At 36.7% G+C, this 15,477-nt stretch overlaps 2 protein-coding genes across 3 annotated transcripts in view; one reads left to right on the forward strand and one right to left on the reverse strand.

The window, feature by feature from the left end:
• The window catches only part of LOC106871708 (testis-expressed protein 10), a 39,423-nt gene extending 27,257 nt beyond the window's left edge, over nt 1-12,166 (reverse strand). The window contains exon 1 of one of the 2 annotated variants that reach the window (XM_052973051.1): nt 12,032-12,166. Coding sequence is in view for 1 of the 2 variants with exons in the window: in XM_014918321.2 (XP_014773807.2) it covers nt 1,667-1,673 (7 nt within the window). In the remaining variant the exon portion in view is untranslated. Of the gene's footprint in view, nt 1-1,666; nt 1,689-12,031 lie in introns of those variants that run through there. The other variant, XM_014918321.2, reaches the window with a different exon arrangement.
• A 289-nt stretch (nt 12,167-12,455) lies between these two features.
• LOC106871744 (ATP-dependent RNA helicase DDX42) overlaps nt 12,456-15,477 on the forward strand; it is a 58,487-nt gene continuing 55,465 nt past the window's right edge. Inside the window, exon 1 of the mRNA XM_014918377.2 lies at nt 12,456-12,549. The gene's annotated coding sequence lies outside the window, so the exon portion shown is untranslated. The remainder of the gene's footprint in view (nt 12,550-15,477) is intronic.

Raw genomic sequence — 15,477 nt, forward strand, 5'->3', positions numbered from 1 at the left:
TTTTTTTTAATTTCAATTACCCCCACCCCACCCCCAATTTGTTTGCTTTGTTTACAGTTGACAAGACATGCTGTCACACACAAAATGACAGCTTCCAAATCCTGTTTCCTGATTGGGTGAAAAATTATCAAACTTTAAACCTGTATAACTTTTTAAAAAACATTTTTCTGAAATAAGTGAAACAACTGTGCATATGTCATGGATGAAATTCTTCCATTACAAAAAGTCTCGCTATTCCAACCCAGATCCCACTGACATTTTCTTTCAGATGCTTCTTCACATGCCGAGAAGTAAATGAACATTAAAATTTCTCTTAAGTCTAGATTGCTATCGGCAAAGAATACGTCACATCTCAGACCTTTATCCTTTCTACTCGGCCTTCCACATCTCAGTCTTTTCTTTGTTTTGCTACCCTTTATCAATTCCATATTTTGGTTACACATGCAACAAACTCTCACACGATGTAACAGTCCAATATCTTGGCAAAACATAATTGTCAATTCAAGCAATTGACGGATATTAGAGCTGCTGATATTAATAAAGTTCATAATTAAATAATGAAGTTAAATTGTGCTTTTTATACCTTTTTAATCAACTTCGCTGTATGTTCAACACTAACTTCTAATGGTTCCGTAATGGATCTAGTTGGTTTGGCTACCAGCATTTCAAAAATTAAATTTTATCGAAAAGTTTTAAAATTTGGCACAATAATGTACATTTCCAATTGGAATTAAAAATTTTTTTTTGCTAAATCATAATCTTCAATATCAAAAACATATGAATCTGAAAAAATTTAAAAGAAAAATTACTGGTACAAAAGTTATATGGTGGTGGTGGTAGATTCAGAAGTACCCCAGTTCCTTTTATTTTCTTGGTATGGTACCAGTGAATACCTTCACTAAGAACATTTGTGTTATTTTCTGTCTTTATACTCTTTTGTCTTTTTGTGTATATGCTCAACTAAAGGCGGTGCTCCAGCATGGCCACAGTCAAATGACTGAAACAAGTAAAAGAGTAAAAAAAAATGTAATGTCTGATTTGAAGGAGATTTGGCTATTATAATAAATTAAACCAAAAGAGTATATATATACACATATTTATGTGTGTTTTGGTATCTGTCACCCCAATATCACTTGACAACCGATGTTGGTGTGTTTATGTCCCTGCAACTTAGTGGCTCAACAAAAGAGACCGATTGAATAAGTACTAGGCTTACAAAGATTAAGTTCTGGGGTCGATTTCTTCGACTAAAATCCTTTAAGGCGGTCCTCCAGCATGGATACAGTCAAATGAGTGAAACGTGTAAAAGAATAAATAGAAAAGTAACAGACTTGTCAAAGCGGTCTGAATACCAAAGGGTTAAAGTGCCAGGCACTCTAAATGGAGACCAATCTTAAGAAGCTGAACTACAGAGGACACTGACATGTAAATGATGTGCGGGAGAATAATAACGGTCTATGCAAGTCTAGAAAAATGAATGCTAAAAAATATTAATAGCAGTGACAATGAAAGCTTAGTATATCTGCCTCTCTTTCAGCCATCATGTTTATGTTGAAGTCTCTATTTACTGCTGCCTTTCTCTCTCACCAATCACACGCCTCTGTTGTCTGTACCTCCCCACTATCATTCTGTCTTCCATCACACTTAGGTAATGAGATGACGTTACCTTGCATCTATTTGTATGCAATTCTTCTCTCATCATTCATGCTGTTCATCTCTTTCTATTTCTCTTCCAGACCTCCACTCCATCACTTCCTCTGCTATCAACACTTGCTGTTTTTGCTAGAGATATATCTATATTTTTTCTTACTTTTGTAAAATCACAAGCTTTTTTTTTTCTGTTTAAGTAATTTTTTTTTTTTCTGTTTAAGTGATTTTTTTCTTTTCTTTATCCAAAATTCTGAAACACCAAATTTTCTTCCATGAATGTATTTTATTTAATAATCCCAATATGACAAGACAATTCAAATTTTTGAAAAAGGAACAAATTATTTTTCCCCTTCAAATTTCCCTCCCAAAATTAATGGACTATAATACATGCAACTGCGTATTACGTACAGACAAGTAGGATTGTATATGTGTTAAGCCAATGCAAAAGTTGTCATGAAATATAACAATATTTCCTTTCAGTAATTTGTTCCAATAATAGAGAAATAATTACAAAAATAAAACACAATAATTGAATTGTCAAATGCATTAATGATTGCTTCCAATTTCAATCTACTAATAAATTAAAATGGTTGGTAAACAACGTAAAGATAATATATAATATGAAGAATTTTATACGTCAACGGGATACTTGGCGTTGTCTTGGAAATGGAAAAAAAAAACAAAAAAAAACACAGTTGATGGATACTTTGATAAATGGTAATCATCGTAATTCTGCATAAATTTATCCTTTTGAACACAATGTCTATTATTTGTTACAGATAAATGTTTCCCGTGTTTCGAGAGAAAGAGAGAATATCATTTATCTTTTACTCCTGTCAGTTATTGGACTATGGCCATGCTGGGGCATTATCTTGAAGGGTTTTAGTCAAACTGATTAACAACCTGTATTTATTATTTTAAAACCTGATTCTTATTCCATCAGTCTCTTTTGCCAAACTGCTAAGCTACAAGGATGTAAAATGACCAACACCGGTAAGCAACAAGGTAAACAAACATTACGTTTGACAGAGTAATTTGATTGCTAAAGGATTAAGCTGGTACTCTGTTAGTTATGACAACAAGGGTTCCACTTAATCCAATCAATGAAACAGCCTGCTTGTGAAATTAACATGCAAGTGGCTGAGCACTCCATAGACATGTGTACCCTTAACGTAATTCTGAGGGAGATTTAGCATGACACAAAGTGTGACAATGCTGGCCCCTTTGAAATACAGGTAAAACTCATTTTGTCATCTGAGTGGACTGGAGCGACGTGAAATAAAGGGTCTTGCTCAAAGACACAACTTGTTGCCGAGAATTGAACTCGTGATCTTATGATCAAGAGTTGAATACCCTAACCACTAAGCCACGTGCCTAATGATGCTTGGGTTGAGCCAGCATCATTAAAAATAAAACATTTCAATACTTCTTTGTTACCAAGACCTCTATGAAAGATTAGGTCAATAACAACAAGGCATGCTTTATTGTACAATGTTCAGGTATAGTAACTATGCATTCATTGACATGTTTTTGGCCATTCCCCTATATTCCTTCTGAGGCACAATAACCCTTTTGAGATTAACCCACCTGATACTGTCCCTGGTTTTACAATACAAACTTCCTGTTTTGAAGTGATCTAAGTTGAAACTCCAATCAAAATTTTATGTTCATGCATATTCCAAGCACCAGCTTAATAATAGTTTAAAATTTTGGCACAGAGCCAGCAATATTGGTGGTGAGAGAAAATCGATTACATTGACCCCAGTGCTTGAGTGGTAGTTATTTTATCGACCTCAAAAGAATGAAAGGCAAAGTCAACCTTGGTGGAATTTGAACCCAGAATGTAAAGACAGATGAAATACCACTAAATCTTTTGCCGAGCATGCTAATGATTCTACCAGCTTGTTGCCTTCAACATCAGCTTAATAGTGTCAATTATTTTACTAAATTCTTCATTAATTTATTGATTAATAGAAGCAAAGAAGTGTATTTCAACAGAAATATGGTAACAAAAAAGGTTAACTGACTGACATGATTTAACTATATCTCTACTAAATGGATTCCATATTCAACCAGTTTTAAGTACCTAGTACTTAATTACTTCATTCAGACCATGCATGATCTCCGAGCAGTTGATTAAAAATGTCATTTTGTAATATTTTTGCAATAATCAGGTTGGAAATTGATCTGCAAAATTAATAAATTCATTCGATTAATTAATTGTGCCACATTTTAATCCACTATTTTCTTAGCTGTTCTGAAAGTAAATATTTAGTTTTTCTGGCCAACCATTATTGGTGCATTGCTTGAATTAAAACAATATATCAGAATTCAGGGCACATTCAATTTCGTTAGCAGGAACCAGTATTCATCAGAGAATTTGATCAATATTTTTTGCGCATTTTGAATCCAGAGAGATTTTTTTATAACTTTCATTGAAATCACAATTGGGTTTCAATGGCTCTCTTGATAATGCCTCAGTATGTGTGTTTCGTTTCAAAGTTACATGACATCATAATCCTTTTAATGTCCAATTTTCTAATGCTGGCATGGGTCAGATGGAATTCAGTCAGACAGACTTTCTATGGCCATATGTCTTTCTTGTTGCCAACCCTCACCTGTTTCCAAGCAAGGTAATATTTCCTCCTGACTGGACATGTTCCCGTGGAAGATTGGAAACAAATAACACTGCTTTTGATGGTAACATTTGTTTACAACTATCACACAATGTCAAGATACAGCCGTATATGCATATTTATGATGGCTTCTTTCAGCTTCCATCTATCCAATCCTCAAACTAGGCTTTGGTGTTGGCCCATAGCTATTGTAGAAGACACTTGTCCAAGGTGCTATGAAGTGGAATGGAAATTAAAATCAACAGGTTGGGAAGAAAACATCTTAACCGTACAGCTTTGCATATACCTATATATATATATTTGTACAACTCCAATGATAATGCCCAACAATTTCAATCTCAGGGACCCAGCTGCTGATACATTTTTATCCAGTGAGAATATGGATATTAGCATCTTGCGATTGGTAATCAATACATAATATTCTCTATAGAGAAATTTGATGACAAGTGACCAAGTCTTCTTGAGATTTGCTGTGCTGGAGAAGATACATCAAGCTAAGTGAACCATGGTCATTGCCAGTGGCACATAAAAGGTGCCTGTGTCAATGACATGTAAAAGGCACTTGTGCTGGTGACATAAATGGCACCTGTGCTGGTGACGTGTAAAAGGCACCTGTGCCGGTGACGCTTAAAAGGCACCTGTGCAGGTAACCCATAAAAGGTGCTGGTGACATGTAAAAGGCGCCTGTGCTGGAGATGCGTAAAAGCACATGTGCCGGTGACGTGTACAAGGTGCTTATGCCGGTGATGTGTAAAAGGTGCCTGTGCTGGTGATACTTAAAAGGCACCAGTGCTGATGATGTGTAAAATGCAACCATGCTGGTGACACATAAAAGGCACTCATGACTGATGTGTAAAAGGAATTTGTGCTGGTGACACGTAAAATGTATCCATTACACTCAATAAAATGGTTGGCATTATTAACCCATTAACACCTATGGTCCTATTTTTTTAGGACCAGAAGGATAATCCACGATATTTCTGCAATACCTGTATTTTTCTGAGGTATTATTAGTTAGTCATCAAGACTGAAGTGTCTTTTAAATATTCTAATAAAATTTTTTTTATAAATTTAGTATCAGATAAAGTTGTATAAAAAAAGGTTTTTGGTAATTAATTAAATAAAAAAATTTGGGCACTAATGGATTAAGAAGGGCATCCAGCTGCAGAAACCCTACCAAACAGACAACTGGAGCCTGGTGCAGCTCTCTGGCTTACCAGCTCCAGTCAAACCGTCTAACCCATGCCAACAAGGAAAGCAGACATCAAGTGATGATTACAAAGACAGACCATATAATAACCCTTCTTCATATGTGTTCAGTGTTTGTAAGCTAGCGAGCTGGTAGAAATGTTACTGTGCCAGGAAAAATGCGGCATTTCTTCAGGTTTTAGATTTTGAGTTCAAATGCTGCTGGGGTTGATGGCCATAATTTGAAACCAGTGTTTTACGTGTGTGAGTTAACTGACATTCAACACCCTTCTCATGTAAAAGAACTGCTCAAACACTGACTGTTTACTGCTTAAAAACACTGTAATGCAGTCTGACCTCATTCACTTTATGAATGATGCAGACTTTTATCCAAATTATACCATGGTGCAGTGGAATCTACCATGTTCTTAATAAACATGCAATATTATCAACTTTCTGGAACAAATGTTAAAATTTCTTTTGCATATTCTGGAATAGTGACCAATGTTTTAATAGCATCCTGAATAATCTTTAGCAAGTTGCACAAATAACATAACCAAGATAATTGACTTCTTAGGTGGTGGTGGTGGTGGGGATGGAGTAGTTGAAAAAAAAAAAAAAAAAAGAGATGGCGTATTTCTTTAGAACAGTTTAAGAAATAATCTTTTAATCAATTTTAACAATCTTTTAACTATTTTTTAAAATTATCAATATCCAAATATGCAGCAGATATAGCTCTGTGGTTAAGAAGTTCACTTTGCAATCATGAGGTCATGGGTTCAATTCCACAGCATGGCACTTTGGGTGGCAAGTGTCTTGTACTAAATGGATCCAGGTTGACCAATGCCTTTTGAGTGAACATAGTAGGTGGAAAATGCATGAAAGCTCATTATATCATATCATATATATACACATATATGCATGCACGTTAGTTCCCTCCACCACTTGACAACCAGTGCTGGTTTGTTTATGTTTCTGTAAGAGATTGATAGAATAAGTACCAAAGGCGGAGAACTGGCAGAAACGTTAGTACGTCAGGCGAAATGCTTTGCGGTATTTCATCTGCCGTTACGTTCTGAATTCAAATTCCGCCGAGGTCAACTTAGCCTTTCATCCTTTCGGGGTCGATTAAATAAGTACCGGTTACATACTGGGGTCGATGTAATCGACTTAATCCCTTTGTCTGTCCTTGTTTGTCCCCTCTATGTTTAGCCCCTTGTGGGCAATAAAGAAATAAGAATAAGTACCAAACTTTAAAAAAATAAGTACTGGGAGCAATTTATTAAATTAAGCCACAACCCAATAATTAAAATAAGGAAAAGATAATACTTTATTTCGGATAAAGACAAAAATTTCCCATTCATCATACGATTGACCAGTTTTCCTATGGAAGAATTTCTTGAAATGACTGAGCAATTTAACAGTAATTAGAAAGATCTTTGTCTAGTTCTTCAGGTCTAAATAGACGGCTTATTAGTTCAGTTTCGGGATCAATCCACAATTGTAGATATTTTTATTTATGATTTTTAACTTTGTATATTTTGAAAAATGCATTTGGAGTTACTCTTTTACTTGTTTCAGTCATTTGACAGTGGCTATGCTGGAGCACCGCCTTCATAGTCGAGCAAATCGACTCCAGGACTTATTCTTTGTAAGCCTAGTACTTATTCTATAGGTCTCTTTTTGCCGAACTGCTAAGTTACGGGGGACGTAAACACACCAGCATCGGTTGTCAAGCGATATTGGGGGGACAAACACAGACATACAAACATATACACCCATACATATATATGTATTCATATATATGACGGGCTTCTTTCAGTTTCTGTCAACCAAATTCACTCGCAAGGCTTTGGCCGGCCTGTGGCTATAGTAGAAGATACTCGCTCAAGGTGCCACGCAGTGGGACTGAACCCGGAACCATGTGGTACGTAAGCAAGCTATTTACCACACAGCCACTCCTATGCATTTCCTAATTACAACTGTATGGTACCTTGAGAAAATGTTTTCTACTATAGCTGTGGGTAACTGAAAGCGTTTAAGTGGATCCGTTGGATTGAACTAAAAGTAAGCCTATTTGTGGGTGTGTGTGTGCATGTTTTGTCTTGACATTATACAAAAGTTGTAAACAAGTGCCCTTGTCATACAAGTAGTGTCTATTTCCAGTCTGCCATGAAAACATGTCCGGCCAAGGGAAACATCCTGTGAACTGGTGAGGATTAGTGACTGGAAGGGCATCTGGCCATAGAAAATCTGTCTCAACAAATTCCGTTTGAGCGTGAAAAAGTGGATGTTATGGTGATGATCACAATTGAAATGATGACAAAAATTAGGGGCACAAGCACCCGATATGTTACAGCTAAGTCGTGGGCTCAATAATAGCTTTCTGAACTGCAGAAAAAAACGTTTATTTGTCTGTTGTTCCTGCATTTGGTCATTGACGACTTTGGTGGATCTGATATCATTGAATAAACACCGACCAAGTATAGCAGTTTTAGCCTAGATTTGTGCTATGTCAATGAGAAAATCAGCAAAATTAATATTACAATGAAGAAAAGCACCTACTACACTCTCTGAGTGGTTGGCGTTAGGAAGGGCATCCAGCTGTAGAAACTCTGCCAAATTTAGATTGGAGCCTGGTGTTGCCATCCGGTTTCACCAGTCCTCAGTCAAATCGTCTAACCCATGCTAGCATGGAAAGCGGACGTTAAACGATGATGATGATGATGAAATAATTTGCCAAAAATGAAACAACGCAAAGCTGGAAAATATTTCAACAAATATAGATATCTTCATCAGGGACAGTCCCAGAAATTGTTTGAAGGGAGGACACAAAGTCCGAAGGAAATACAATTCCAGGAGAAATGGGTGCAATAACATTATTTAGAAAGGTGTACATCTTTTGGGTCTGCCCTTGATCCTCATCGCTTAGTCTGCTTTCCATGTTGACATAGAGCTGGCTAGTAGGGAGCTGTTGAGGCATGGTTCCTATGCTGGCTGGCCCTTCCTAACGCCAGCCACTTAACAGTGTGCAAGATGCTTTTTATGTACCACTGAGATGGGCATGTTTATGCAGCACTGGCATGGGTGCATCAACGCAGCACCAGCATGAGTTCTTTTTAAGTGCTATATATATTTGTTGAAATACATATTATAGACGATTATGATGAATAATAATTTGGGCGTGGTTGCCAACAACACTTGGAGCAACTCAGAAAATCCAACAGCTGCACAATTTTCAGATACACTAATGTGCTATGGTTTCGAATTAGAGTAAATTCTACCAAAAGTCAGTTTTCATATCTAGAATACGACAGCCAACAAAGAAACACACTATAGTTGTCTTGTTGCAAGTACACAAAAAGTGTCGATCGCCAACATTATCCAATGCCATTCATTTAGCCACGCAGCAATTTATTTAGACAGATGCACATCACACACATGTGCCACAGGTGCACGTGAAATACATGTGCTAAAATGAATGTGTTTATGCACATGGAGCGGCGAATTAGCTGAGTGTGAGACCATCGTGTCAAGAATGCCATGCGGCACTTGTTCTGGCTCTCTGCGCTCTGAGTTCAAATACCTGACTTCCAGCTCTCAGGCATCAATAATTAAAAACCAGTCAAGTGGGATCGGTCCTTCTCTCGGAGTCGGTTATGTAGCGCCGTGAGAAAGATTCATGGGAGATTGCTCAATGCATTCATTTCTGCAGAAATGGAAATGAGTGGGGGGACAAGTTTGCCAGCTTATGGGAAAACTGGAATAGTTCAAGGTTGGCTCGATGTGCTGTCATGCAGCATCGTGTGTGCATTAAATGTACACATATGCATATATCGTGTGGTGTGTGTTTGTGTGTGTGTGTATGTATATATATATATATATATATATATATATATATATATACATACACACACATACATACATATACATACATATACACATACATATATATATACATACATATATATACCATACATACAAGTACATATACATATGGTGTGTGTGCATGCATGTATACATATACATATATATATAAGCACACACATTAATTATACATACACACGTGCATTTACACATACACGCACATATCCACATGTATTCATTATTATCGTCACAAATCCCTGCTTTCTAATTAATTTGAAAATTAATAATTAGAAGCAGAAAATTGTGACCTGTAAAAAAAACCAAAAAAAAAAACCAGCAATTACCATATTGCCATAATTTTACAATATTAGCTTCTCTTAGTCTTACAGTATTTTTAAAATTATTTTTGCAAATAGTCTTGGCTGACCTATTGTGGTCTTCACGGCGGATTTAACCATATTTAGCAATTATTTCTCTCTGGCATTATTGACAGTCTATGTTTATTTTTAACCATGTATAATAGCTATAATATATTGATTTGTTATAACTCTACAATACATTAACTACATAAATTACCATTTAAAAAATTAGCTTAATAGTTTGAATATGATGAAGCTTCTTTTTCCATTGGGTTTCTGGCATTTCGTTTCTTTCAAAATTAGAACATTTAATAAACCAACGTAGCTACGTAACACAAAAGAAGATTTAAATTAAATGGATGATGTAACGAATTTAGGGTTCAGTTAAATACGTCTCAAATTTATATATACATATATAGTTTAGCGGTTTATTACAGGTTGTCATACAACCTCAGATCATTACCGTCTGATTAGTCACACACTGCTCAATAATATATATAAATAACCGCTCTATGTGCTCTTTTTCTGATTTAATATATACATATTGTGTAGACAGAGGGAAAATGCATTAACACAGAAAAGAGTAGTTACAGTATACTGGGAACTGAAAACTTCATTAATGGAAGGTGTGCCACGTAGGGCAAGTGTCTTCTACTATGGTCAAAGCCTTGTGAGTGGATTTGGTAGACGGAAACTGAAAGAAGCCCGTTGTGTGTGTGTGTGTATATATTAGTTATGCCATATAGGCATAGCTTCAGGGTTTTACCCCCCAGACTTTGGGAGGTCCCAAAGTCTGGGGGGTAAAACCCTGTAGTTATGCCTACCGCACGCGGTTTACCTGTATTTGTGTGTGTTTGTCACCACCACCATCGCTTGACAACCGATGTTGGTGTGTTTACGCCCCCCGTAACTCAGCGGTTCGGTAAAAGATACCGATAGAATAAGTACTAGGCTTACATAGAATAAGTCCTGGTGTCGATTTGTTCGACTAAAGGCGGTGCTCCAGCATGGCCGCAGTCAAGCGACTGAAACAAATAAGAGAATACACACACACATACAGTCTTTAAGTCGAAGCATGAAGTCCAAGTTAACTAATTATCAATAAATTTTACTGTACGAAATGTAGAGGCTCGCCACCAGTTTCAACAAGTTGATCAACAACAAATAGAGCACACACACACACTACACTCGTGTACACAATTCAACTAAGTGCATGAATACGTAACTGTGAGGCTTGGCTGTGAAAAAAATAATGGAAGGACTAAGTTTTATGCGAGTACTCGTCGTATTAATAATATATCTGGCTTGTAACATTCGGAAGATAGTACAGTGTTTTGAAAGCCAAGGATAATTATGTCGAATTACTGTACTTAATGTGAGGATGAAAAATAAAAAAACTTTATATTATAGATTTTTAAAAATCAAGGTCTTCAAAAGAACAAAATATTTGAGCAAGAGTTTTCATATATTTGAAGATGTTTTCTTGTTTACAGAAGGTAATGCTGAATGAGTTAAACGAATCACAAAGGTAATACTGAATAAATTAAATATAATTTGACGGTTAGTAATTAAAAAATTAAAATAATGATCGGCATTTATTAGTAGTATCTTCACAGTTAAGACGAAACAAACAAACCGTGCTTTGATTTAAATTGCTTCAGAAGAGAATAAATATACTGCTAAAGCTGATGTCTTAAAGACTTCGACAGTCATCTAGGTACAGATTTTATTTCTGAACAAATAAATGGTGTTAGACGACAAATGTAATGTAATGTGTTTAGGTGAGGCAGTGGTACAGAAAGGTTACATAAACATCAGTTAAAAAAAATACACCACCTTTAAAAGTCAACGCAACTGAATGTTTTTGAACAATTTACAACCTTTTCTTCAGAATCAATGATAATAATAAAAGGTTGTTTTTTTTCCCCACTCCTTTTTTAAATGTTAACATTTTCTGTACGGTAAGGCAGGTTGAAAAAACAAAACCTAATTAATTACGGATCAGTAAGTCGTAGTCAACAGAAGCAATATGTCTTACATTATTATAGCTGTTCTTAATTCTGCCAAGTTGTTTATTTCAAATTGGGATTTCTAAATTACATTTCGGATTCATGTAATAAAACTGCAGTTAAAAATCAAAACGTGTTTTATCCCTTTTTCTTTGCTACAAAGATTTTTGGCGTTAAGTTGTAGGATTAAATTCAGTAAAATATTAATAGAAAAACAAAATCAAAGCGTGAAGCATTTAATGTTTAAAAGGTAGAACAAAATACAATATTTGGTTAGTATTAAGCACAAGAAAATATTTAGAAATGAGGAGAAATAACTCACTGTTTGGAAGTTTAAAGGGAATTTCCTGCCATAATAAGTTGACGACTGCTGTAACACACGGCCGAGCACGTGGTAAATGAAATGGAGCCGCTGAACAGGAATCGTCCCACTTTTCGGCAGTCACAAAAAAGCTGTCACAGCCTGGTTTACAAATACGTAACAGGTTATCTTTTGGGCCTGTTTAATAACAGACTATTAAAGGAGTATTGCGATAGCATTCATGTTTATTATCAAGTGTATTAGCTGCACAAGTAATAAAATGACAAAAATAACAAAAAAAACTAAAACGATCGGTCTTGGACGTTTTTTGGTAGCAAGTACTTTTCTGTTTGAAAAAGAACTTAACAGGATGTCTAGTCGTAAAAAACATTGATGAGTTCATAAGGGGAGACGAAGACGATAAAACTATGTAACATTAATTCTCCGTCTACGAAAAGGTGTCAGGGAAAGGAAGTAGCTACGACTGCGAAATTCTTGTTGCAGTTTCCGTAAAGTGGCGGATGATGTGCAGGAGTGAGGTTACATATATGTTGATATTATTCTATAGAAATGTTTATTTACTCGCTCCATATAGACGAATGCTTTATAATTTATCTTTACTTTTGCAGATATTCGTTTTATTTACCTTTCCTTCGTAGCAAAACAAAGCTGGCACAACATCAGAGACTTGTGATTTAAATATATTTCAAATGGTTAATACTTATGTCTTCTTTTATATACAGCTACATTTTTTTTAATCCGCTTTTAGAATGAGATGCTTTTTCTTTTTTTATTTCTATGTTAAGGGAGGAAGGGCAGTGCCCTTAACCTTTGCATACCCTCAGAAAGCGGTGAAATTGTTGTGACCGATGTCCAGTCTGAACATCTGTTGAAAAATCGTGACTGAGGTCTGGTCTGAATGAACTCCGTTAAAGGCATCCAAGTATCCTGGTGTTGATTAACCCCAGGTCAACCTTGATCGACCAGGCTTATGATCAAAGACACTCCAACTGCGACCATTCCATCGCTTTAGAAGATTCTTAGTACATGATCCGTGTCTCTCCTTTTTCTTTATTTTTCTAAAACAGGATGTGACCTGAGATAGATTCGGTTGCTATTTCTGGGAGTTAGTTCGACCATATAAAATCATCTTCTACAAATATAATCCCAATTGACTTCATGTCTCTTACTGAACCCCACGATTCGGATATCATAACATTATAAACACACTTACAGCTAATAAAAAGCAATAAAAAGTGGCGACCTATCGAGCCTGCTTCCCATAGGAAATTTTTAAAAATTATATCACGATGTGTTTTTTTTATCATGAACACTCACAGACAGTTTGCCTCCACAGGACCGAGAGCCCTTACTGTCCTAGGCCGGCGAAAAAATTACTCTTGAGGGAAATTAATAATTGTTGCGCAAATAAATCCGAAGATCTTGTCTCAGGTGACGCAACGGTAATAATATCCCTGAACTAGATATATAGTTCAAGTAATAAACAAATAAAAATGTCAGCTGCTATTGTCCGCCCACATATAAATATTTATTTCTCATATCATTACACAAGACAAACATGATTGGAACGAGATTTACGCGTAATAAAAAAATATATGCATATTCTTTCAATTTTACCTATGGCCTTCGCTTGATTTAAATATCACGATCCAGATAGATGGATCGCTACTGTGATGGTGATTCCATGTCCTGGGAAGAAACAAAACAGAGCCGACTCTGCCAGAGTTTGAACTCCCAACATTGAAGAGACGTAACTAATTATTGCTTTACTGTTGTCCACTGGTTTCTTGGATATCCCGAAAATGACAGTCCAAATCCAGCGCGCAAAATAAGAAAAAAACTGAAACACGAAGTTACTGAGTTAGAAAATAAAAGGGCATTCCATCCACGATCATTCAATATATATCTCATTTAACACACACACAATTTTATAATTAACAGAAATTGAGCTAAAATTTGACAGCTGATTTAATTACTTAAGTCTGTTATCTTCCAGATACCCTATTTACTTCTGGCTATTCCTTTTAAAGGGGAATACGGGATCTGAAGGGGATTTAAAAACATACATGCTTACTGCTGATGATCAAAACCGGGTTGCAGATTTACTTTACCGGAAATTTGCTCATCTTCAATCGTCTCATGATATTAAGGGGTCGTTAGCCCTGCCCCCGGAATTGCCTGCCTTGTGCCAAAATCTGAAAACAATATTGTTGTTTTTAAGGCGGCGAGCTGGTATTTCGTCTGCCTCTACGTTCTTAGTTCAAATTCCGCCGAGGTCGACTTTGCCTTTCATCCTTTCGGGGTCGATTAAATAAGTACCAGTTGAACACTGGGATCGATATAATCGACTTAATCCGTTTGTCGTCTGTCCTTGTTTGTCTCCTCTTTGTGTAGCCCCTTGTGGGCAGTAAAGAAATAAGAATCGAGAGCACCCCGGACAAAATGTTTAGCAGCATTTCGTCTGTCTTTACGTTTTGAGTTCAAATTCCGTCGAGATCGACTTTGCTTTCATCCTTATGGGGTCGATCAAATAAGTATCAGTTGAGCACTGGGGGCGGTGTAATCGACTTACCCTTTCCCCGAAATTGCTGTACTTGTACCAAAATTTGAAACCGATATTGAGGTTTTTTCTCGTCTGGACGCAAGTCCTCACTTTAAGAGTTTGATTACTCTCAGTCCCTGGGTAAGAGGTAGCTACATCATCTGGGACACCACGGTCTGTGACTCTTTTGCTCCCTCCCACATTCTGGATGCGGCGGTAAATGGGAGGGTCACTGGTTCCGTAACTGAACGGAACAAAACCCTGAAGTATGGCAGTGAACTATTTCTTCCAACCTGTGGCGTTTGAGATGTTTGGAGGGACTGGGCCACTAACGACGAAGTTCTTGTCATCGTTGGCAGCTCGCCTCACCGAGGTGTCAGGTGATGCCCGTGAGGGTGCTTGGCTTTTCCAACGCCTTAGGCTCGCAATCGCCCGTGCTAGTGTTGGCTTGCTTCAGTAGGTCCCGTTGAACCTTGTGGTGTGAGACCAATGGAAGCACTTGATGCTGCATTGATGATTTTTTTCTTTTTTTCCTCCCGCTTTTCCTTCTTTTTTCCTTTATCTTCTTTTTGTAAAATATATGCCTTTTATTCTTTTATTTGTTTCAGTCATTTGACTGCGGCCATGCTGGAGCACCGCCTTTAGTCGAACAAATCGACCCCAGGACTTATTCTTTGTAAGCCTAGTACTTATTCTATCGGTCACTTTTGCGGAACCGCTAAGTTACGGGGACATAAACACACCAACATCAGTTGTCAAGCGATGGTGGAGGGGACAAACACAGACACATAAACACACACACACACATATCGTGAGAATCAAATATTGATCGCTTCGTTAAAATCTGCAGGTGGTATTTCCCTTGGGTTGTTTAAATAAAATATTCGTAATATGTAGTAGATAG

The sequence above is a fragment of the Octopus bimaculoides genome, chromosome 1 (genome assembly GCF_001194135.2).
Source record: "Octopus bimaculoides isolate UCB-OBI-ISO-001 chromosome 1, ASM119413v2, whole genome shotgun sequence".
In the NCBI taxonomy this organism is placed as follows: domain Eukaryota; kingdom Metazoa; phylum Mollusca; class Cephalopoda; order Octopoda; family Octopodidae; genus Octopus; species Octopus bimaculoides.